The sequence below is a fragment of the Juglans microcarpa x Juglans regia genome, chromosome 5S, assembly GCF_004785595.1.
Source record: "Juglans microcarpa x Juglans regia isolate MS1-56 chromosome 5S, Jm3101_v1.0, whole genome shotgun sequence".
NCBI lineage: Eukaryota > Viridiplantae > Streptophyta > Magnoliopsida > Fagales > Juglandaceae > Juglans > Juglans microcarpa x Juglans regia.
Genome location: NC_054603.1, coordinates 28,714,911 through 28,740,259, shown reverse-complemented (window position 1 = coordinate 28,740,259; position 25,349 = coordinate 28,714,911). Strand labels below are relative to the sequence as shown.

At 38.8% G+C, this 25,349-nt stretch overlaps 1 protein-coding gene across 4 annotated transcripts in view; it reads left to right on the top strand.

The window, feature by feature from the left end:
* The first annotated feature begins 1,557 nt into the window (after nucleotides 1-1,557).
* The window catches only part of LOC121266967 (E3 ubiquitin-protein ligase PRT6), a 32,673-nt gene continuing 8,881 nt past the window's right edge, over nucleotides 1,558-25,349 (top strand). For 2 of the 4 annotated variants that reach the window (XM_041170838.1, XM_041170837.1), the window contains exons 1-18: nucleotides 1,558-1,887; nucleotides 2,560-3,666; nucleotides 3,867-5,116; nucleotides 5,227-5,367; nucleotides 5,796-6,039; nucleotides 6,355-7,077; nucleotides 7,434-7,625; nucleotides 7,758-8,437; nucleotides 9,910-9,961; nucleotides 10,044-10,680; nucleotides 11,869-12,077; nucleotides 12,162-12,694; nucleotides 12,795-12,899; nucleotides 13,132-13,198; nucleotides 13,316-13,393; nucleotides 20,979-21,047; nucleotides 21,194-21,299; nucleotides 21,396-21,503. In XM_041170838.1, the coding sequence (XP_041026772.1) occupies nucleotides 1,819-1,887; nucleotides 2,560-3,666; nucleotides 3,867-5,116; nucleotides 5,227-5,367; nucleotides 5,796-6,039; nucleotides 6,355-7,077; nucleotides 7,434-7,625; nucleotides 7,758-8,437; nucleotides 9,910-9,961; nucleotides 10,044-10,680; nucleotides 11,869-12,077; nucleotides 12,162-12,694; nucleotides 12,795-12,899; nucleotides 13,132-13,198; nucleotides 13,316-13,393; nucleotides 20,979-21,047; nucleotides 21,194-21,268 (6,231 nt within the window). In that variant the 5' untranslated portion in view covers nucleotides 1,558-1,818 and the 3' untranslated portion in view covers nucleotides 21,269-21,299; nucleotides 21,396-21,503. Of the gene's footprint in view, nucleotides 1,888-2,559; nucleotides 3,667-3,866; nucleotides 5,117-5,226; nucleotides 5,368-5,795; nucleotides 6,040-6,354; nucleotides 7,078-7,433; nucleotides 7,626-7,757; nucleotides 8,438-9,909; nucleotides 9,962-10,043; nucleotides 10,681-11,868; nucleotides 12,078-12,161; nucleotides 12,695-12,794; nucleotides 12,900-13,131; nucleotides 13,199-13,315; nucleotides 13,394-20,978; nucleotides 21,048-21,193; nucleotides 21,300-21,395; nucleotides 21,504-21,776; nucleotides 21,845-25,349 lie in introns of those variants that run through there. The other 2 variants (XM_041170839.1, XM_041170840.1) reach the window with 2 other exon arrangements.

Below are 25,349 nucleotides of genomic sequence, written 5' to 3'. Positions count from 1 at the left end.
ATGCTATGTTACATAATTTTAGTTTGATTCTGTTTCCTTTTTATGGTTGTGGATAATATCATAACTTTATTTTAAACAATGAAATGTATTGATGCTATACACTGCACGTTATCACAAACTTTGCATTTTCTTTAGGCCTCGTTTGGATTTGAAAATAAATTGAGATGAGTTATGAATAGTAGTGAGATGGGTTGTGAATAGTAGTGAGATGGGTTGTGAATAGTAGTGAGATTTATGAGTTAAAGTTGATGAATAGTAGTGAGATTTATGAGTTAAAGTTGATGAATAGTAGTGAGATGAGTTGAGATGTGTTGTGAATTAGGACTGATTTGGATTTAAAGATGAGATGAGATAGTTTTATATAAAAGATAAAAGTTAAAAAAAATATTGCTAGAATATTATTTTTTAATATTATTATTGTTTTGAGGTTTGAAAAAATTGAATTGAGATTTAAAAAAGTTGAATTGTTTATTATATTTTGTATAAAAATTTAGAAAAGTTGTAATGATGTGATGAAGTGAGATGAGATGAAATACTTTTCGAATCCAAACGGGACCTTAGGGTTCAGCTCGTTTTAAAGCCAAGTTAGGGATTTAGATTGTTCACCCAAGCTTCTTTTTTTTTATTTATTTTTTATTTTTTTATCATCTCCTAAATTATATTTCTTTCATTTTACTAAAAGCGAAGTGAGGTTATGACCTCGTTTGTTTTCATAATTCATTTTAACTCATTTAAAAATTACAACTTTTTCAAATTCTCATATAAAATAAAATAAATAATTTAATTTTTTCAAATCTCAAAACAAAAATAACATTAAAAAAGAGAAAATATATCTGCAACCGTGAATTGTGCAACCGCTACGTAATTGTTTTAAAAAAAATGAATGAAACATAGGATCCACATAAAAAAATTAATTTTTAAATAGTGGATCTCACTCTTTCAAAGCGATTACGTAGCGTTTATGCACTTCACGGTTATATATAGAATTACTCATTAAAAAAATATATTTTAATAATATTTTATTATACTTTTAATTTTAATCTCAACTCATCTCATCCCATTAAAAAAAAAAAATAAAACTTGTCTTATGAGATACTATAAAATCATCAAATACAGCGAATTTTGTCCACCAAAAATCTGTGAACTTAGGCCGTTGGCTTTCGGCCCGCTAAAAAATTGTTTCAACAAAATCATGTCAACATGATATATATAATATAAATGAGACAAAAATATTTTTTAAAAGAAAATTTTATATAACTTCAAAAACTATTTCAAAGATAATCATTTCACATTAAAAAAATAGTGGAGCGATCTTAATAAAATGAATGATAAATAAATTTCTCTGTCAGTATATTTTAATTCCAAAAAGCCAATTATATTAATTTCTCTTTAGCCGAAACATCTGAAAAAAAAAAAACCAAACCAAACCAAACCAAACGACGGTACACAGGTAGGAACCGCCAGTGGTAAGTATATATTCCGAGAGTGAAAACAAAATGACAATTTATAGCTAAAAACCAAAGAAATTGCATTTACCATTATACATCTCTGAGATAATTCCAGATAAAGAATTAAAGAGTGTTGGGTGGGGTTAGACGAAGGAAGCATAATTCCAGCTGCCGCTGCTGCTGCGGGATTCCAGAGAATCAGTCCCCTGGAAATTTAAAAAGGGGATCTTAGGGTTTCTGAGGAAAAAAAATTCTTGGGGGAGAAGCAATTGTTGCAGAAGCAAACCTGGGTAGCGACAGCTCTGGGCTTCGGTGGTGTTTGTGTTGCGCGGATTGGCTGCTGCGCTACTGGCGCAGCTCTCCTAGTACTATGGATCACATGGACATCGATTCGCCTCCCGAATCCAGCCCCCTCAAGCCCCGTGATCGAATCCTACGGGTACACTTTCCCTTCGATTATATTCTATAAACTTCCGTTTGATTCCTATTCTTTTGTTTGCGTTTCATTGCTTCTTTATTATTGTTGTTGTTGTTATTACTATTATTATTGCTACTACCACTACTACTTCTTTTTGTAATCACAGTTGAGGTTGATATTGTTATGTGAACCTGTGTGTATGCTTTTATTGCCTGAATTTGGCTCTTTTTTTTTTTTTTTTTTTTTTTTCCAATAGGTTTTTTATATTTCTTTGTGGTTGTAATTCACCCCCCCTCTCACCCCCGCCGCCCCCCCCCCCCCCCCCCCCCCCCCCCCCCCCCCCCCCCCCCCGGCACCGCCGCTTATGCTTTATGCGTTGAGCAAATGGGCGATATAATGAAATTAAACTAATGGATTTTAGAATTTTAGCCAATTTAAGTACGTAGCGGGTCTTCTGATATAACAAAATGGATTACATGGAAACTTACCTCAGTATATGCGCCTTTCTCCTCGGACTTTTTGTTCTTAGATAAGTGAATGAATGTAAATGTTCTGATTTTTGGTTCATGTTTGATAAGACTTTACTTTAGATCGTCACTGAGGAAGTTATTTTTATTTTATTTTATTTTTATCTAAATCGTATTTTGGTTAGGGGTCTATATGTTAACATTTTGCATGTTCGTTTTATACCAGAGGCTTGCTCTACTTGGAGTACCCGAGGACAAACTTGATCAGCTCCAACATGGTTTAGTTGCATTTGTCAAGGATGACAAATCCCGCATTCCAGAGCTGGTTTCTGCTATATTGCTTATGGATGAGGAAGGGGTGGAGGCACTCTGGGAAGCCAAGCCAAGTTCTAAAAAATCCAATGCTAGCTTGAAAAGACGATTCCGGGAGAGCATGCTGTGGTTACAATGGTTGATGTTTGAGGGTGAACCATCCACTGCCCTAAAGAGCCTCTCCAAAATGAGTCTTGGCCAGCGTGGTGTTTGTGGCGCTGTTTGGGGAAATAATGATGTAGCATATAGGTGTCGGACTTGTGAACATGACCCGACATGTGCGATTTGTGTTCCTTGTTTTCAGAATGGGAACCACAAGGACCATGATTTTTCTATTATTTATACAGGTGGTGGCTGCTGTGATTGTGGGGATGTCACAGCATGGAAACGTGAGGGCTTCTGCTCAAAGCATAAAGGTGCGGAACAAATACAACCCCTTCCCGAGGAGTTTACAAACTCTGTAGGGCCTGTCCTTAATGCTCTCTTCGTTTGTTGGAAAAGCAAGTTATTACTTGCAGAAACTAGTTCTCCAGAAAGTCCTAGAACTGTTGATCGTATTGCTGAAAGGATGAAGGTTGCGAATGAACTAACATCTGCAGTGGTTGAGATGCTTTTAGAGTTTTGCAAGTACAGTGAGAGTTTGCTCAGTTTTGTTTCTAGGATTGTCTTTTCTTCTGTTGGTTTATTGGAGATTCTGGTGAGGACAGAGAGGTTTTTGAAAGAGGAAGTTGTGAAGAAACTATATGACTTGCTTTTGAAACTACTTGGGGAACCTCTCTTCAAGTATGAGTTTGGGAAAGTATTTTTGAGCTACTATCCAATTGCTGTAAATGAAGCCATAAAAGAGGGTGTTGATAATGCTCTCAAGAATCATGCGCTACTATCTACATTCTCTGTGCAAATCTTCACTGTGCCAACTTTAACACCACGTCTTGTGAAGGAAATGAACCTACTTGCCATGTTATTAGGTTGTTTGGGAGACATTTTTGTTTCATGTGCTGGTGAAGATGGCCGTTTGCAGGTAACACAAATTTTTTAACCTTTTTTGCAAGTGGCAGATTTTGATCATCATGTTACATAGATGGAAATAGTTATTGCTTTAAAACTTTATTGGCTGATAACTATTTCCCTTTAGTATATCAGTTCTTTTTTAGGGGAAAGAGATCCCCCTCTTCATTTCTGTTCTATATAAAAGATTGTGGATAAATTGTCCTTTTACAGGCTGCCAGGTGGGGAGCCTTGTATGAGACCACTCTTCGTGTGCTTGAAGATATTCGCTTTGTTATGAGTCATGCTGTTGTGGCTAAATATGTAATCCATGACCAGAAAGATATATCTAGAAGTTGGGTTAGACTTTTGGCTTTTGTGCAAGGGATGAACCCGCAAAAGAGAGAAACAGGCATCCATATAGAAGACGATAATGAGAATATGCTTTTGCCTTTTGCTTTGTGTCACTCTATCGGTAATATTCATTCTCTCCTGGTGGATGGGGCATTTTCAGTTGCTAGTAGTGAAGAGACAGATGGTGAAATACTTTCTAGCACATATGAGCAAGATAAGCTAGATATGGTTGACACAGATGTTTTACGGCATGCCAAAGTAGGACGGTTATCCCAGGAAAGCTCTGCATGTAGCGCGACACCAAAGAGTAGTGCTCGCCCTTGTGCATCAAAGTTTGGTGAAGCTAAACATGATACTGTTTCTCATCTCTTCATTCCACCATCTGTCAAGTGGTTAATGCACGAGTGTCTGAAGGCTATTGAGAACTGGTTGGAAGTTGATAATACCACTGGGGCTGCTCTTAATAAATTAACTCCAAATACTAGCAGTAACTCTGGTAGCAATTTTGCAGCAATAAAGGAGACATTATCCAAGATTAGAAAAGGCAAATATATTTTTGGCAGACTTGCGAGTTCAAGTGAAGATCATGGTTTGCGGCGCTATTCAGATGTACATAGTGGTCTTGGTGTGAATTTTGAATTGGAGAATAGGAAAAGTAAGGACAACAAACCAATGATCAGTTATGATGCCGATGCTGTTAATGCCAGCAGCTCTGCGTGGTTTAATGACATTCTGATGGAGGGTGATACAATGGATATAGATGCACTACATATTTTGAATTTGTCTGATTGGCCAAACATAGTTTACAATGTTAGTTCACAGGACATATCTGTCCACATTCCATTGCATCGGTTACTTTCACTTCTTTTGCATAAAGCATTGAGAAGATGTTTTGGTGAATCTGCACTGCCAAATATGACTAGTGGCAGTTCTGTTAACTCGTTATCAACAAGCTGCACTGATTTCTTTGCTCATGTTCTTGGGGGCTGCCATCCATTTGGTTTTTCTGCCTTTGTTATGGAGCATCCTTTACGAGTGAGGGTATTTTGTGCTGAGGTTCATGCTGGAATGTGGAGGAAGCATGGCGATGCTGCCCTATATTCCTGTGAATGGTATCGTTCAGTTCGGTGGTTAGTAAATTATACAATGTGATAATGTACTTTGTTCAGAACTTGGGGTTTTATACTGTGGTAAGAAAGCCAAGGGGTACTTGTGTTTTTCTGATAGTTTTTTTCTGCAGGTCTGAACAGAGTCTAGAGCTTGATCTATTTCTGCTGCAGTGCTGTGCTGCACTGGCTCCACCTGATCTGTTCGTCAGTAGAATTCTAGAACGCTTTGGGCTGTCAAACTACCTTTCTTTGAATCTTGATGGGTCCAATGAGTACGTGCTCATCTCCTTAATTTCCGTCTGATATTACACTTCTCAGTTGTTAAGTTTGCACAATTCATGTTTCCTGTTCTATGTTCTTCTAATGGACTGACTCATACATGATTAGTACCATCAGTTGGTGCACCTTTAATTAATCCATAGATATCAGGCGTATTTTTTCCCCTTTTGAGTTATTTTTATTTATTGTTATGTCTGCAGCAGAATAGTGTTGGTTAGTTTACATTATACTCTCTCTCTCTCTCTCTCTCACTATATATATATATATATACACAAAAAATATATATATATATATATATATGTATTCTTAATATCATCGTGAAATTGTCCTTGTGAGTGTAACCTTTTTTATGTTATATTGAGGTGGGTATTTGATCCCCTAATATCATGTTGATCTTCTGGTAATGAACACTTGGTTTCAGGTTTGAACCAGTTCTGTTACAGGAAATGCTCACTATCATTATTCAGATAGTCAAAGAAAGGCGGTTTTCTGGGATAACTACAGCTGAAAGTTTGAAAAGAGAGTTGATTTGTAAGTTAGCCATTGGAGACGCCACTCGTAGTCATTTGGTGAAATCTCTTCCTCGTGACCTCTCAAAGTCTGACCAGCTTCAGGAAATATTGGATACTGTTGCTTCATATTCCAGACCATCTGGCTTTAATCAGGTTTTGTTTCTTTCCAAAACCTTTTAGAGTGTGTTTGGATGTTAAACTGAGTTGAGTTGAGTTGAGTTGAGATAATAAAATATTGTTAGAATATTATTTATTATTATTATTATTATTTTGGGATTTGAAAAAGTTGAATTGTTTATTATATTTTGTATTGGGATTTGAAAAAGTTGTAATGATGAGTTGAGATGGGTTTACTTTCCAAACGAAGCCTTAGTGTTCTTGAGTTGACACACATTGGTTCTGATATATACATAATATATATATATATACATAATATATATATATATATAATATATATATTGTATGCAGGGTATGTATTCACTCCGATGGAGATATTGGAAAGAATTGGATTTGTACCACCCTCGTTGGAATTCAAGGGATTTGCAGAGTGCTGAAGAGAGATACTTGCGCTTCTGTAGGGTCTCTGTATGGACCAATCAGCTGCCCATGTGGACTAAGATTTTTTCTCCACTCAAAGAGGTAGCTAGAGTAGCGACTTGTAAGGTGGTCCTTCGAATTATCCGTGCAGTGCTGTTTTATGCTGTTTTCACTGATAAAGGGACTGAATCACGTGCTCCTGATGGTGTTGTTCTTACTGCATTGCACTTACTCTCGTTAGCATTAGACATCTGTTGTCAGCAGAGAGAATCTTGTGATCAGCCATGTTCTGAAGGATATGTATTCCCAATCCTAGCTGATTCTAGTGAAGAAATTTGGGAGGGATTAAACTATGGTGCTGGTGGACAAAGTTTGTTGTCACTTCTTGTTGTTTTGATGAGGATGGAGAAGAAAGAAAACACAGACATCTTTTTGGATGCAGGAGGTTGCAACCTTTCTTCCCTGATTGAAAGTATATTGAAGAAGTTTGCTGAGATTGATTCTGGATGCATGGCCAAATTGGAACAACTTGCACCTGAAGTTGTCAGTTGTCTATCACAACCCAATCCTAGTAGTGATACGAATCTCTTCAGATCAGATTCTGATAGTGAGAAACGCAAGGCAAAAGCTCGAGAGAGGCAAGCTGCCATCTTGGTGAGATTTATTTATTTTTTCTTTTGAATGCATTTCTTCCAGTGACTTTGTCAGAGAATGAATGATTGTTAGCAGAGGCTTCATTTGTGTAATATATTTAGTAGGAGAATACTTTGTTTCATAATTGGGAGGGTTTGACTTGTTTCCTAAATTTGAAAGAGATGGTTATCTAGTCCTCTGATCACCTGAGTATATCCCTCATACGTTCCTGGGTATTTCACGTTTTCAACTGCAATTCTTAAACAAAATTTAATTTAGAAAAACGAATTCTAAACTGCTCTTGCTGTATGTTTAGTCTTTTGTTTTCACCAAAGTAACTTTTTCCAAGGTATGAATTAACTTGGTTTGTTATGCAGGAGAAAATGAGAGTTGAGCAATCTAAGTTTTTGGCAAGCATTGATCCTGCTGTGGATGAAGGTTCAAATTCTGGACGAGATGTGAATAGATCTGATGTTGGAAATGATTCAGAAGAGTCTGCACAAGTTGTTTGCTCTCTATGCCATGATCCCAACTCGAAAAACCCAATATCATTCCTGATTCATCTCCAGGTAAGCAGGGTCTTTGCTGTCATTTCTGTTTCCTGTAGGTTTTTTTGTTGTGGAATTATTTTACTACTATCAATGGATGTATATTGCTTGTTGTTAAGTCACAAATTGATGATTTTGCTTTCTTGGAACAAGAAATCGAGACTTGTGAGATTTGTCGACAGAGGTCCCCCATCATGGGAACAATTTTGTCGTTTAGAGAAGGAGAATGTTTCTACAGCCACTGGCAAGGTGACTGATCAATCTGAAACAAGCACATCGTCTGGTGGTCCAGGGTTGATTTCATCTTCTCTTTCAGCACAGTTGGTACAGAATGCAGTAAACGAGTTTTGTGGGCAACCTGAGGAAGTCAATGCTTTTCTAGGATTTTTCAAGGCTCAGTTCCCTGCATTGAGGGATATTCAAGTGCCACACATATCCAAGGATGGGAGCGAGAGAAGTGCATGTTCGATTGAGACATTGGAACAAGATATGTACTTCTCCATACTTAGGGAAGTGCATGATAATTTGTTGCATTCCGATTTTTCAAAGGAAGATACTAAAATTCTTACTGTTAAAGGGGGTTTTGAAAAAAGCAGAGACACAGAATCTGTCTTGCTTGGAAAGTACATAGTTGCTCTTTGGAGGGAGAAGAAAGAAAGTCCTTCAGGATCTCAAGATTCTCATAATGATGAGGCTTCTGTAGAATCTACTTCAAAGTGTCCGTCATACGATGGATTTGGCCCTTCAGATTGTGATGGAGTTCATATTTCTTCCTGTGGGCACGCCGTGCATCAGGGATGTCTTGATCGCTATTTATCTTCATTGAAAGAGAGGTAAATATTTGGGAAGAAGATTTCATGACATAAGATTATGGGTATTTTTTTTTATTTTGGCTCTTACTGCCTTTTCTCTGCACTCTGGGATGTCTTATCTCTGAAACAGGAGAGTTGAAATCTTTGTCTTATCTCTGAAACAGGAGAGTTGAAATCTTAAATTATGCCAGATCTTTCTTGTCATAATTTTGGTGATAGAATAATTGAATGCCTTCTGTTTTCTGCCTGGATTTAGATTATGCATTTATGTATAGAAATTTTCCTTTTGAAACCTCGAATGAGTCTCAAACATTTTGTGGCATTTCAATGTGCTTGGAACTACAAACCTGCTAGTTTTTATGTTGGGACAAGGAAATAAGGCTCTCTGTTGCCTCAATTTGTATGTGTAATCTGTTAGCATTATAAATATGCTTTTTTTTTTTTTTTTTATTGGCACCGGGTGTCCAAGAACTAAGTCCCGACTAATCTCGGGGGTGCACAGGCCCTCAGTAAGGAGTTTTTTGCAAGTTCACCTTGGGTAATTCTAGGGGAAGTTTCCCCAGTCCAGTGGCCTCTGGAAATTCTTTTGCATTTTAAATCTACTTTGGTGAATAATCTGAAGGTTATCTTAATGTAGATTGTGCAACTTCCATGAAATTGAAATTGCATGCCAAAATTTTTATATTGGGACTGAGGGAATTGGGCTTTAGAGTGTCTCGCCTTATATGCTTAAGCTTTGTGATTAAGCTTTGAATTGATGTGAAGCTGAAGATATGGGTGTGCGCTGGAATATTGTTGTGTATATATGTGTACCAAGGCAAATGGATAACCAAGGGAAAGTTTAGCCGACTGTTCTGTAGTTCGTCCAGCATGTTTTGCATTTCTGTTCTTAAATAAAATGGATAGCTGCGTATCAATAATGACATAACAATATTATGTAATTCCCAATTGCATAATTTATCTCTCCTATTAATACAATAATAGAGACAGTTGAATTAAAAGGTTAAATGCAAGCAAAATAAGATTTAAGTGACTTGGAAACACAGGTAACTAGAGATAGCACAATTGGGCATGCCAATTGTTAAGATGTAAAAGGTAGAAGGTGCATTTGCTTGGTAGCTATATGCGTGGTTAGATAATCCATTGAAGGTAATTGCCTCAAGGCGTTTCATAACCACCTTGCCCTTGTGGCAAACGGTGGCATGGCTCAAACACATAATAAGATCTTGAGTTTGTTATCTGATTTTTTTTTTTTTCCTTCCCATCTGAATTTCTCTACATCTGTTTATCCCTTTTATTGAATAGTTGCATTAGAGAAGCTGAATAAGATCCATAAAATCTTATGTATGCTTCAAAGTTTTTTTTGCGATTTGTGTTTTCATCTTGAAACAACTGGGAAAGATACTTATAGGTTTACTGTAACCATTCTTGTGAAGGAGAGACTTCAATGTTTGTTTATGTAAAATTCCTAAGATGTCTGACTTGTTATCCAGATCTGTCAGAAGAATTGTTTTCGAAGGAGGGCATATTGTGGATCCATCTCAGGTAAAGCCTTAATGTGCCTTTCATTTTTTGCGGTTAAAGGAAAGGGGCTTTTTTTTATCTTTCATTTCCTCCATCTGATCAGGGAGAGTTTCTCTGCCCCGTATGTCGTCGACTTGTCAACTCTGTCTTGCCTGCTTTGCCCGGGGTTTGCAAGGAAGTCTGGAAGCAGTCTGTAAGTTCAACCTTGAGTTCTTCTCTAGGTACTGGGTCTTCAGCAATATCATCTGAAGAAATTAGTTCACTCCGCATTCAGCAAGCCTTGCTTCTCTTGAGATCTGCAGCCAACGTGGTTGGGAAGGGTGAAACTCTTAAAGCTTTTCCCCTGCAGAAAAATGGAAGAATGAGGCAAAATCTTGATCCAGTTTGTCAAGTGCTCTTTAAAATGTATTACCCAAACAAACAGGATAAGTTATCAAGGTCTGCAAGGGTAAGCCACTCAATGCTTATGTGGGACACTCTTAAGTACTCCCTCATCTCAATGGAAATTGCCGCTCGTTGTGGAAGGACTCATATCACTCCAAATTATGGCCTCAATTCCATGTATGAGGAACTCAAATCTTCTAGTGGATTTATAATGTGGTTGCTGCTAAAAGTTGTCCAAAACTCGCAAACTAAGAATGGTGTTCATGTGCTTCAGAGATATAGAGGTACTCAGCTTTTTGCATCGTCTATTTGCTCTGGTATATCTTTAGATTATGCCAGTGGCACGTCCGGACAAGGTACAATTTTGTTACTTTTGTGGCCTTCTCATCTTATAAGCTATTATTGTTTATTTTACAATGTAAATTATATGATTAAATCACCTCCACCCATTAGCTTAAACATTTTGTACAATTGGCATATAAATTGTGTCAAGAGTTGAGGTATTGAGTTCAAACCTTGACTCCATACTTAATCCCACATATGAGGAGGAGTGTTAAAATATAAATTGTATATTTTTTTCTTACCAGTAGATAAGAAGAAAAGTAGGCAGAACCCAAGTACATGGGACGTATATAAGAGCAAAACCTATGCATGATTGTCTAAAGATACAAGGAAATCTTGAATGTTCATGCCATTAAAATCTATAACAATCGACCAATGGAATAAGGTATTAATAAAAAGTTCTAAGCTCATCCATTGTCCACTCATGATCCTCAAAACTCCGTCCATTCCTCCCCATTCATATGCACCACCATAGATAGATCTACATAGCTTCTATTTGAGAGTTATCTTGGATGCCCCCAACTTGCCAATAAATTTAACACCCTCCGTGGCATCCACCCAATGTAGCCCCACTCTAGCAAAGAGATCATTCCATAAGCTCGTGGCCGCATCACAATGCAATAGTAAGTGGTCCATGGACTCCCCACTTTTATTGCACACGTAGCACCAATCCAACACAATGATGGTCATGTATGATTAAATCCACCTCTTCCTATTGTATGATTTTGTCCAATCATGTTTTCCATATTTCATCCATAAAAAAAGAAGAAAAAATAGCATAAATTTGGTGATTCTGCCCCTGTAATATATCAAAAGCAATTTCAAACTAGGTATAGTGGAAATATAATACAAGATACATTTTATCCTTCCTTTTTCCATCCCTTCTACCTACCCCCTTTAATCTTCTGTCATAAAGTTTTTGTTCCCATCCTGCTAAAGAGATCCAATGTTGAGATGTGAGAGATGTAGCATAATCAATATGTTGAGTCGAACCATATTTGGATTTATGCTTGATTTGTGGTTAGAATATTTGCATAACACCTGTTTATGATGATTACAATATCCTCTTCCTTTTGTCTTCTTTGCAATTAACGCAATACATGTATAGCAGTTCTTTTTTTTTTTTTTTTAACATTTTGGGATGTTGATTATCAATTCTTTATATTCTGCTTATCTGCTATCATCATTGCTATGCTTCACAGGTAATATGTTGCGCATCTTAAAACATGTTGAGAAGGAAGAATCATGTCCTGATGCTCAATTTTGGAATCGAGCTTCTAATCCTGTCCTTTCTCGTGACCCATTTTCATCATTGATGTGGGTTCTGTTTTGTCTACCATTCCCATTTCTTTCTTGCAAAGAATCATTGTTGTCCCTTGTGCATGTCTTCTATGCTGTCTCTATAGCACAGGTATGTTAGCAGCACTTAATTCTTTTTGTAAGTAATTATTTTTAAAAGTAGTCTGGTCTCCTGATCATGCAAATTGGAATGCAGGCTATAATTATCTATTGCGGGTTGCATCAATGCAAGACAAGTGAACTAGGATTTAACGATTGCCTGATTTCTGACATCTCAAAAGTTTTGGCAGAATCTGGATGTGCCCAGAAATTTTTTGCTTCAAACTATATTGGTTCATCTAGTAATATAAGAGATACAATTCGGAGCATGAGTTTCCCTTATTTGCGGAGGTGTGCACTGCTGTGGAAACTGCTATACACTTCTTCCCCTGCACCATTCTGTGATAGGAATAATGTGCTTGGTAGATCATCTTTTGCCATCAATGATATGATGGATGATGGTTCTCTGGTCGAGCTCAATGAAGTTCAAAAGCTGGAGAACATGTTTAAGATTCCATCACTGGATGTTGTTTTGAAGGAAGAAGTTCTGCGTTCTCTAGTTTTAAAATGGTTTTATCATTTTCACAAGGAATTTGAACGTTGTAGTTTTGGAGGTGTTATGCACATTACACCTGCAGTTCCATTTAAGTTAATGCATCTTCCCCATGTTTATCAGGATCTCTTGCAGAGGTTTGTTTTAACTTCTCCACTTCAGATATCCTCACAGGCAATCTTTCCTTCTTTTTCTTCCTCATGAAAATTTCCATTCATAGTAGATATTTTCTATCAGGTTGATAAAACAGTGTTGCCCTGACTGCAAATCTATCCTTGTTGATCCTGCATTATGCCTCCTGTGTGGTAGATTATGCTCTCCCAGCTGGAAGCCATGCTGCAGGTTCTTGTTCTACCCATCCTCAGTTGCTTCTAGAGAGAATGTTTTTTCAAAAGTGCACATGGATACACTCCTGATTCTGATGTAACAAGACATTACATTATACTAAAAAATAGGGATTGAATTATATTTTAACAATTCATGCTTTAAGATTCGATCTCACGATCACCTGTTTTGCGTGAGTATGCTTTATCAACTAACTGGAAATTCGGTTATTTGTTTATTGATTCTTAAGCCAAAGCGGATGCCAAGCTCATGCAATGGCCTGTGGTGCTGGTACTGGAGTGTTCCTATTGATCAGGGTATGCTTTCTACTTGCTCATTTCTAGTTTATGTATCTTTGAGTTTTGTCTTGATTTTTCTTTCCACCTTTTTTTTCCCGTTTGATAACTGATTAGTGACACTTGTTGATGTGATAGAGAACAACAATCCTGTTACAGAGATGCGCACGACAGGCTCCTTGGCCGTCACCTTATTTGGATGCTTTTGGTGAAGAGGTAATTGTTCGTGCACCTGCTGGTTTCTTTCTGTATTGATGTACCCACTTTTCTGTAGGGTTCAATACTAAAATAGTTCCTCTGGTTTGCCTCTAAGACATATTAGTCTCTAAGTTTTAATTTTGAACGTTTTACTCCTTATACTTTTAACTTTGATCAAATTAATCCTTCCGTCACTATTCCATTAGTCAACTCCTAGACGTGACTTGTGCATCATATTTTAAAATTAAAAAATACAGAAATAATATAAAAAAATGATTTAAAATTTAAAAAACAAATTATAAAAAATTTTTCAATTTAAAATGAATATCAGTTCTAGGATTTAATTTCAATTTAAACTTCTATAAATTCTTTATTTTTTAATTTGAATTTAATTTTTTTTTTAAAACTTCTAAAAAATTCAGTCTCGACTTTCTTTAATCAAAAATGTAATTCATAAGAAAAACATAGTTATTCATTTTAAATTGAAACTTTTTCTTAAAAGTTTTAGTTTTTTTAAATTTTTAAATGAAGTTTTTTTAATAATATTATTTCTTTAAAAACCCACTACTTTTGCTTTTTTACATTGTTGTCTCTGTACACTTCTTTTTATTGTCCCCATGGTGAGTTTTTCCGGTGACTGTTGCCGGACTTAGCTTTCTATAGTGAGTTTTCATTTTGAGAGATTCAGTAGTGTCAATGGGTGGTTTTATACATGTAGCTATAGAGACAAAGGTTTTTATTTTGTCATTAGAGGGTGGTCAATATTTTCGTATCACTGAAAAGAATAGGAGGTTCATCAAGGAGCTGGTATTGAGTCATGCTAGTGCTCGTTGGCTTGCGAAGACGGTGGAAGAATGCTATTTCTCTTAAAGGAAAAAAAGAGTTCTGCAAGACATATCGTGATGGTGCCAAGGCACTGTTTGTTCACCGGCGTTCCAACGACTTTGGATGATTCTTAGAAGTTGCAGAATATGAGAGCAGTGGGCAGCGAGGTCTCTTAGCTATTCCAGCAGGCATGGAAGGAAAGGGGTGGAAGAGTCTTTCAATGGAAATGAAACACATTTTGTCCATGCCTATTTCTTTGAACAAGACATCGGTGTTGGCTCCTAAACTGGTCAGCTTGACAGAGAAGGGGAAGGAGAAGGAGAAGGAGAAGGGGAAGGAGGCTCAATCTTTTGCAGAGGTTGTGAGACGTGGCGCTGGAAAAAGGGAGGCAAAGAGGGGTGGAAAGAACAATGGAAGACTTGCAGGGAGCTACACTATTGCAGAACAGATTGGTCGAGACTCTTTGCCAAAAATCGGGGGTGTTGATCTGTCCTATGCTGGCGCTGGGGAAAGCATGGATTGGAGGTCCTTCTTATGTTTGAAAGATGAGTTTGCTTCACTGAAATTGGCGGTGGAGGAACTAATAAGCAAAGTTGAGAGTTTGGGTATGGGCCAAGTCTTTCAGCAGATGGGGTCGGCTAATGGGACAATGAAAAAAGTTTTGGCCTCAAATCAGTCAGGCCCGTTAAGGGAAAAATAAGTTTTGGAAATAAAAAGGTGGGCTTGGCCCAACGCCTTACTAGCCCAAAGTGGAAACTGAAACGTGGGCCGGTTTTCGAAATAGGCTCCACGTCTAACCCAAGCCCAAAAGTCTTGCCGGTGGTTCATCGGCTAGGGGTTGTAACATCGGCGACGTCTGTGCATGATCCCGACTCTAGCGGTGACAGAGAACCTGTGCTGGCAAGAATAGCTGTGACGGAGAACATGGAGTTCGTAACATTGATAAGACCCTCGACTCCTGTTTGTGGTTCGACGAGTGGTCATCCAAGCTGGGGGAAGGCACAAACTGTTGTGTCGGTGGTTTCTGGGTCGTTTCCTACCACTGCGACGTCCCACCTCCACGACGACGATGCTACACAAATAGAGCCACTACAGATAGATGCGATGGTGCCTATAGAGAGTATGGGTGGGCTACTAGAGCTCGTGGTGGCACAACTATTGATGCCAGCACATGTTGGGCTGCCTTTTGACCCCATGGCGGCGAAGGCTGTGGTCCTGATGTTGGAGAAGCCTACGACACTGCCGACAGAGGTACCAAGACCTTTAGAACACTGTGGGACACCACAGAAATCATCGTTGGAACTTTCTGAGGTTGTTGACAATTGTCGATCAGTGTTGTCTACTGTGCAATTGTCGGAAAAAATTTGTTCAGCAAAAAAACAGCTATTAGTGATAGATGGAGGGGTGGACTATATGGGTGATAGGGGGAGGCTGAATTGGTTGGTTCATTGGTTTTGTATGAGGCTTTCAAGAATGGGGAGGATGAACTTACTCCTCTAAATTCATTTCATCCCAACGTGACAGATTGGGTCATTCAAAAAGCTTTGGATCTTAAAGAGATGATAGGGATTAAATGTGAGGGCTTCGAAACCGAATTTATGGCTTTACTCACAGCCATAGAGGCCGCTAATGCTCAATCCAAATCGGACCTATCTATGAATTTGGCTAAAAAGAGGGAAAGAGAACTCAAGAGGCTAACATGGGCAAGGAATGATGATGGTGGAGAGAAGAGCTCGACCAGAGAACATTGTAAGGGGAGGGGTAAAATGATTGTCCCATAAAGCCAAAAATCATATCATGGAATGTGAGGGGTCTGCATGATCCTAATAAGAGGCTCCAAGTTAGAAATTTACTTCGCCAATGGAAGGGGGATATAATTTGTTTACAAGAGACCAAGTTGGAAGCTATTACAAGACAAATAGTCCGCAGTTCATGGAGAGGGCAACATGTTGGGTGGTCTTATCTGTCATCAAAAGGAGCATCTGGGGGAGCTCTAATTATGTTCAATAAAAGGGTGGTGGATATGGTGGAGGATTGTGTGGGGGTCTTTTCTATCGCAGAGGACGACTTCAAATGGGCATTTGTTGGAGTTTATGGCCCAAACATTGATTCGGAGAGAAGGCTGTTGTGGGAAGAGTTGGCGGGATTGCTTACTTAGTGGGAGCTGCCAACTTGCATTGGGGGGTATTTTAACATATCTAGATTTCCAAGCGAAAGGTCGGGTGTATCACACATCAACCTAGCAATGAGGGATTTTTCTGACTTCCTCTCAGAGCAGGAACTTATGGACACATTCCACTTGCAGGAGGCACGTTTACTTGGTCCAATAACCGAGAAATCCCATCTTGGTCGAGGATTGATAGATTTTTGTTAACTAGTGAATGAAAGTCACACTTCCCAGATGTAGCTCAAAAAAGGTTACCCCGGTTATGCTCTAATCACTTCCCCATCATTTTGGACTGTGGAGGCATCCAAGGTGGTAGAAGATATTTTAAATTTGAGAATATGTGGCTTAAAACTGACGGATTTGTAGACAGGGTCAGAGAATGGTGGTCTTCTTACAATTTCCAAGGCTATCCAAGTTTCATAATGGCAAAAAAGTTGAAAGCACTGAAACAGGACTTGAAGCAATGGAATGAAGAAGTTTTTGGCAATGTGCTTCAGCAAAGGCGTTCTCTTGTGGAGGAGTTACAGGGTTTGGAAGGAGAGGAGGAGGCCAAAACACTTTCTGCACTTGAAAAAATCCACAAGAATCAGGTAGTAGCTGAACTTGAAAGAGTTACTTTGATGGAGGAGGTTTCATGGAGATAGAAATCAATGGCGCTTTGGCTCAAGGAGGGGGATAAGTGTACGAAATTCTTCCATAGGGTCGCTAATTCCCATAGGAGGAACAATGCAATTGATTCATTGATGGTAGATGGGGCAGTTTCTTCGGATTAGTTGGTAATCAACAGCCACATTGAGCAGTATTATCAACAACTCTTATCTGAAGAGCATATTTGGAGACCGAAAGTGGATGGTTTGAATTTTTCAGCATTAGATCAACAGAGTGCAAGGTGGCTAGAGAGGCCGTTTGAAGAAGAGGAGGTGAGCAGAGTAATCAGAGGTATGGCAAGTGATAAGGCTCCCGGTCCGAACGAGTTTACTTTAGGCTTCTTTCAAGCTTGTTGGGAGGTGATTAAGAAAGATCTAATGCAAGTCTTTCATGAATTTTATACAAATGCTAAATTTGAAAAGAGTCTTAATACTACCTTCTTAGCACTCATTCCTAGAAAGGTGGGGTCCGTGGACGTTAGAGACTATCGTCCCATTAGTCTCATAAATGTGGTGTATAAAATTCTGTCTAAAGTGCTTGCGAATAGATTGAGCTCGGTGGTGGAAAAACTTATTTCGAAGCCGCAAAATGCTTTCGTCAAAGGTAGACAAATACTTGATTCGGTGCTTATTGCAAATGAAGTTTTGGACGGACAACTTAAGTCTAGAGAACCCGGGTTACCTTGCAAGTTAGACATGGAGAAAGCATATGACCATGTCAACTGCAATTCTTACTCTACTTACTGGAAAGATGTGGTTTTGGGAGAAGATGGCAAAAATGGGTGGAATTCTGCATCTCTTCAGTTTGTTTCTCTATCTTGGTGAATGGCTCACAAGTGGGTCTCTTCAACTCCTCCCGTGGCTCGAGACGGGGGGATCCGCTATCTCCTTTCTTTTTTTATTTGTCATGGAAGCTCTCAGTGAGATGAGTGAGGGTGGGTTACTCCATAGTTTTTCAGTGAGGAATGGCGATCTCAATATTTCTCACTTGCTCTCTGCTGATGACACTCATTTTTTGTGGAGCACATCTTGGACACATTCAAGCCTTGAGGGCGTTGCTCATTTGTTTTGCAGCTGTATCAGGATTGAGTATCAACCTTTCAAAGTTTGAATTAGTGCCAGTGGGGGCTGTCCACGAAGTGGAGAACTTAGCTACATTCTTGGGTTGCAAGCTATCATCTCTACTAATGAAGTATCTTGGATTACCATTGGGTGCTTCTTTTAAATCGGTAGGGATTTGGAATGACGTGGTTGAAAAGGTGGAGCATAGATTGGCTTCTTGGAAGAGGTTATATTTATCGAAAGGAGGTAGGCTGACTTTAATTAAAAGCACTCTTTCAAATCTACCCACCTACTTTTTGTCCTTGTTCCCGTTTCCTTCAAAGTTAGCTAACCGTATTGAGAAGCTACAAAGAGATTTCCTATGGAGTGGACTGGGGGAAGAGTTCAAATTCCATCTGGTTAATTGGTCAACTGTTTGTACTCCAATTTCTGGGGAGGATTGGGGATCCGCCACTTGACAAAATTCAATCAAACCCTCTTGGGTAAATGGTTGTGGAGGTACCAACTGAAAGGGAGGCCTTATGGAAGTCTGTTATAGATTCACAATTTGAAGAGGTTTGGGGAGGATGTTGCTTGAATGAGGTACGAGGCACATATGGAGTGGGATTGTGGAAATATATTAGGAGACTTTGGGAGACCTTTTGAGGACATGAACACATTGTGGTGGGCGATGGTTCGCGTGTCAATTTTCGGTATGACAAATGGTGTGGTAATCATAGCCTCCGAGACACCTTCCCTACTATTTTTGAGTTAGCAAGAGAAAAGGATGCAGCAATTGCCGATCTTTTGGTCTTTACAAATGGCTCCCCTCAATGGAGCATTGATTTCATTAGGGCAGCCCAAGATTGGGAGTTGGAGTCTAGTACTGAGTTCTTTGTGGCGTTGTAATCTGTAAGTCTGCCAAGGGGTACCGGAGATAAGATGCAATGGAGTCTTTCTAAGAAATGTAATTTCACTGTCAGATCATTTTACCAAGTGTTAACGAGTCCTGGAATGACTAGTTTTCCGTGGAAGAGCATATGGCAGACAAAAGACCCCTCAAAAGCAGCTTTCTTTGTTTTGTCAGCATCCTTGGATAAGATCCTCACTATAGACAATATGAGGAAACAATAGGTAATCGTGTTGGATTGGTGTTGTATGTGTAAGAAGCATGGGGAATCAGTAGATCATCTGCTTTTACACTGTGAGGTGGCTAGGAACACGCAGGATGATTTGTTCATGAGAATAGGATTGTCATGGGTCATGCCTCTTAGATTTGTAGATTTCCTTGCAAGCTGGAGAGGCCTTCATGGTAACTCACAGATAGCGGCTATCTGGCGAATGATTATTATTTGTATGTGTTGGTGTATTTGGAGAGAGAGAAATGTGAGAAGCTTCAAAGATCAAGAGAGAACAACGGATGAGCTAAAAGCTTCTTCTTTGCCTATTTCTATGAATATAACTTTTTACCTATAAAAAAAATAATATTATTTCTTTGTTTTTTCATTTGTAATTTTTGTTGACTTGAAATTTTTCACAGTTGACTAATGGAGTGATGGAAGGATTAATTTGGTCAAAGTTAAAAGTATAAGGAGTAAAAATTCAAAATGAAAGCTTAGGAACTAACCTGTCTTAGAGGCAAACCATAAAGACTATTTTAGTATGAGTAATGCTACAGGGCAGTGACTGTAGCTGTGCACACATTGCACACACTACGTGACTACACGTCCGACCAAGAAATCTTTTTTTTTTTCCTCTTTCCTCACTTTCTCTCTCTCTCCTCTGGCTCGATTCTCCTCAAGCCCGATTCTCCTTCAGCCCAGCCCGGAGCCGCTGTGTGCCGGCCAGCCTCACTGCCACCATCGGTGACTCCCCCTCATGCCGGCGACCAAGCTAGCCGCCACCGATCTCCCCCACGCGTAGCTCTCTCTCTCCCCTGCAGTAACCCAACCGAAATGGGTTCTCTTCACTTGTGCCACCGTTCACGGCCACCCAGGCCACCGCACCTCCACCACCTCACACCGGTGACCACCTCTTGTAGACCCAGCCACCACGAACCTCCCTCTCCCTCTCCCTCTCCCTCTTCGTTGCGCACAAGCAAACGACCCATAAAATGGGTTTCACACGAGCTCGGGCTCGGGGCCACCGACAGCCCTATCATCGCCGTGCGTCGGTTCTAGCCCCACTGAGCACCTCTCCTGACCACCGTGACTCTTCTCCAAGCTCCTCCAAGCCATACAAGCCCTCCACCTCTCTCTCGGTCTCTCTGTCTCGCCCTCCACCTCTCATCCATCATCTCTCTCTCAGCCCGGTTTGGATGATGTGTGGGAGATGTGTGGTTTGGATGATGCCACGTAGGGTGTGCAAAATGGCTTCTCCCAAACAATGGCTACTCCTCAGATTAATTCTTTTACTATTTAACCCTTTGAAGGATTCTTTTGTTCATTTTTCAACCTTGAAAGGATTCCTCAACACAAACAAAATAATATTCGTAAATAATAACATAATAATAATAGTAATTACTTATTCTTAAATAATAAAAAAATCATAATAATAGTAATAGTCATGATAATGATATTGCTCTCATTTGGAACTTCCTCCGTTTACACTGAAAGGTCCAATTGATTGCTTGGATGCCAATGTTTCAAAACTTCTTGATCTATGATTTGCTTTATTCTTAAAGACCCAAATGTTGATCTCAAACCTATTCAGTTTCGCCAAATTTTATCACAATACCTCAATTCCTTTTATTGAACATCGATTTGATTGGTCGTTTTTTAGTTTTTTCAATTTAACTGCTGAAAAATGACATACTTGTTTGAATTATCTGTTTTCTGCTATCTTTTGTTGTAATTTTTGTGTCTTTAATGTCTACACGAAACTTCATACGCGCTTTTTACAATTTTCTTTTCCCATTTTGCAGGACATTGAAATGCATAGAGGGAAACCATTGTACCTGAATGAGGAACGCTATGCTGCTCTAAATTACATGGTGAAAGTTTTTTTTTTTTTTGTTTTACCTTTTGGTTTTTGTTATTATGTTATTATGTTATTCAATAAAGAGTGTTTGTATTTTGTTCAAGTTTCCTTTTGCTGCTTTATTCTCATTGAATAATAATGTTTTATTTTGCTTGATAGGTTGCATCCCATGGCCTTGATCAGAGTTCGAAGGTTCTTCGCCAAACTACTATTAGTTCTCTGTTCATGGTTTAGATTTGATTTCATGGTTATGGTTCTTGATAAGGTCAGTGTTCATATTCTGCTTTTACATGGTCTTGCTTTAGCCCGTGTATCTCTGGTGTATTGATGCTGAATGTTCCAAGTGTTTCATTTTGATAAGGGGATGGAAAATGGTCCTGCATACTCTGTATATACCTGATAGCGGCAATTTATTAAGGATCTTGGCCTTCAGCATGGTATCCTGTGGTTGTATATACTGCTCATTCAGGTCAGTTTGCTATAAATATTTCTGGAATTTGCCTCCAATCCAATTAAAGCCTGTCCTTTTTACCATGTTTTTTTCCTAATTTTAATTTGATCATCTTTCCTGAGTCTTAAAAAATGATACAGTATTAAAGGATAATAACACTTCCCCTAAATGAAATGAAGTACCAATCTTTCCTGACATCTTGATGTTTTGATATCACCCATAACATAATCTGCTGATTGTTAAAGCTCAACTCATTGATCACATGGCTTTTCTCTAATCTTTTCTCAACAGATGCATGTGAAGAAATCAACTTCATGATGTTCTTGGCATGTCATAGTCATGTGCATGGCATAGCACTAATCATGGCTTAATAACATTCATAAGCATGATTATCATAACATAGGATCAATTCAAGATGACCAAAATTAATATGTTTATTTACTTATAAAAAAAAAAGGATCCGTTCAAGACAATTAACTTAGTAAAGCAAAACATACATAATTGCATCCACAAGCAACATTATCATAATCCAACCAAGATTCATGAAAAGGGGCTGGTCAATGAAGATGGCAGTAGATTGTGTAGATAAACAACACTTTCCAAGCAAAACAAAATAATTACAGCTCATGTAAAAGTATGATCGTCCACTTACCTTGAAATCAAGCTCATAAGGTCCTCCTTTGCAACCTAGGAAAAAACCCATTGCTATTAATAATTCTACTTAAAATAAGCCTCAAAAGTTCCTCCCCGCTACTTTTGCACACTTTGATCTGATTTCCCTTGGTTTCTAATTGTGTTAAGCATGACACTTATTTAGATACAATGATACTCTTTTGTATGGACTACACTACATTTAGCTAGACATAAGTTCTAATACTGTCAAGGACTTAATTAGTCCCTTAGGATTTCTGTTTCCAGCTAGTAGGTGCCACTGTTGATGTGGCTGAACTGGTTTCTTGTGTTAAGGCTAGTGACAGCCCATGTGTGGTGTGACTTGGTGGTGGAATTCATATGTGGGCGGGAAAACAAGGTGGCAGATGTGCTATCTAGAAGGAAAAAGAAGGCTCCAAGGTGGAATTAGTTGCCATCACTTCCTTGGTAGCTCAAAAAGTGGAAGACCTAAAGGCTAGCTATGAAGGGGACGAAGAAGTGCAGTGCATCCTTTCAATTATGGAGTCGTCTGTTAGCTCCCGCTCCCTACAGTATATTAAGGGGGGATGGAATTCTATTCTATAAAGGGATAGTGTATATCAGTAAAAAGGTGTACCCTCTAGTGCTGAATCCTGAGCAGTGTTAATGATAGCCCGAAGAGCTAGGAGGGATTTTTTCTTGGTGGGATGAATGCTGATGTCAGAGCTTATGTCAAAGAGTGTGGCACCTGTCGAAAGAGCAAAATAGAAAACACTAGCCTTTTGGGTTACTATAGCCTCTACTAGTACCTCCAAGGGAGTTTTCAATGTCCATGGACTTTATAGAGGGACTACTAGTTTCCTACTTGTATTCAATTATTCTAGTTGTGGACAGACTCACAAAGTATGCCCATTTTGTTCCATTAATTCCCTTTAGCATCATCTAGCTCTACTGTTTATCAATAATATCATGAAGCTTCATGGCATGCAAGACACATTTATCACTGATGGGCAATATTCACTAGCAAGTTCTGGCAAGAGTTATTCCAATCCAAGGAGTCACCTTGAATTATACCTCGGTGTACCATTTTTCAGTCTTATGGCCAAACTGAGATCCTGAACTATACTCTAGAAGTTTCACGCCTAAAGATGGGTTCAAGCGGATTTCTTTGGCTGAATGGTGGTACAATAGTAGCTACCACCTCCCAACTAAAGTCTCACCCTTTGAAGCCCTATACAAGTATCCCCCACTATGATAAATCCAACACGCATCCGACATGCCAAAATTACAAGCAGTAGAGGAGCATATCAAAAGCAGGGCATAAATGTTACAGACACTTGAACAAAACTTAATACAAGCTCAAGAGTGCTAGAAGAAGAATGCAGACATGAAAAGGGAGGAGCAGAGCTTTGACAACGGGGAATGGTTTTAAGTGCGACCCCATCCATTCTATCTGCACTCGCAGAAAAGAAATAAGTTAGCATCGATATGCCATGGAATGTATAAGATACTCAAAAGAATCTCTAGAATGAGCGAGCATTTTGTAGGAATAATTCTCATTAATTCGTAGCATAGATACAAGGCAGTATTTATAAATTACATCAGAAGAAAATAAGGAAAGAATAAATTAAATGCTAACTTCTAAGGAAATAAAATCTCCTAGAATATTCACACATTTACAGCCAATATTCCCCTAGAATCCAGTAAAATTGACCAGACAGATTTGGAAACTTTCCAACACTCCCCCTCAAGCTGGTCTAAAGATATCTTCCATGGCCAGCTTGTTGATTAAGTTTTCAAATTGTTTCTTTGGCAGTCCCTTTGTAAGTATGTTTGCTACTTGCTCAGCTGTCGATATATATGGTAAACAGATTACCCCACTATCTATTTTCTCCTTGATAAAATGTTGTCCACCTCCACATGTTTTGTTCTATCATGAAGAACTGGATTGTGAGCAATAGCTATTGTAACTTTATTATCACAAAACAGTTTCATTGGTAGTAAATTAGTAACCTTTAATTCTTCAGCAATCTTTTAATTCACAGTGCTTCACAAATTCCATGAGCAACAACCCCAAACTCGGCCTCTGCACTACTCCTTGCCACCACATTTTGTTTCTTGTTGTGCCATGTTACTAAGTTTCCTCCAACAAATGTGCAATAGCCAGAAGCTGACCTTCTATCAGTGACACTTCCAGCCCAATCTGCATCAGTGTGAATTTCAACTTGTAGATTTCCATGGCCTCCAAATAATAAGCCTTTACCTGGAGTCCCCTTTAGGTACCTTAGGATTCTGTAAACTGAATCAAAATGCTCATGTCCTGGTGAGTGCGTAAATTGGCTTACCACACTTGTTGCAAAAGCTATGCCAGGACGTGTGTGAGAGAGATAAAGGAGCTTCCCTACCAATCTTTGGTATTGTTCTCTATTGATTACTTATTCAGGTTTAGTTGGTTGAAGTGTTACTTATTAAAAAGAAAAAGGTTTAGCTGGTTGAAGTCTTAGGTTCGGCTCTATAGGTGTCTCTGCTGCTTTACACCTTAGTAAACCTGTTTCAAATCAAGAACATATTTTCGTTGGGAAACTAAAATTTCTTTCTTTGACCTTGCAAACTCCATACCAAGGAAATACTTCAAGTTACCTAAGTCCTTGATCTCAAACTCCTTAGCAAGAATCTTCTTTAACCTCTCAAGCTCATTGTTGTCACCACCTGTCAGAATAATACCATCAACATAGACAATAAGAATAGCTACTTTGCCTCCACCAGTGTGTCTATAGAACATAGTGTGATCAGCTTGACCTTGGCAGTAGCCGTGACTCTTTACCACCTTCCCAAAGCGTTCAAACCAAGCTCTAGGTGATTGTTTGAGTCCATACAATGATTTTCTCAATCTGCACACCTTGCCTTTGCCACCTTTGCCTTCAAAGCCTAGTGGTAGATCCATAAAAACTTCCTTCTCTAGGTCTCCATTTAAGAAGACATTCTTCACATTTAATTGATATAAGGGCCAGTTGGAGTGAACTACTTGAGTGAGTAACACACGGATTGAGTTCATCTTGGCTACAGGAGCAAATGTTTCTTGGTAGTCAATTCCATATGTTTGAGTGAACCCCTTCACCACAAGTCTTTCTTTGTAGCTCTCTATACTACCATCAGCCTTGAATTTAACTGTAAATACCCATTTACAGCCAACAGTCTTCGTCCCCTCCGGTAGATCACCAATTTCCCAAGTGC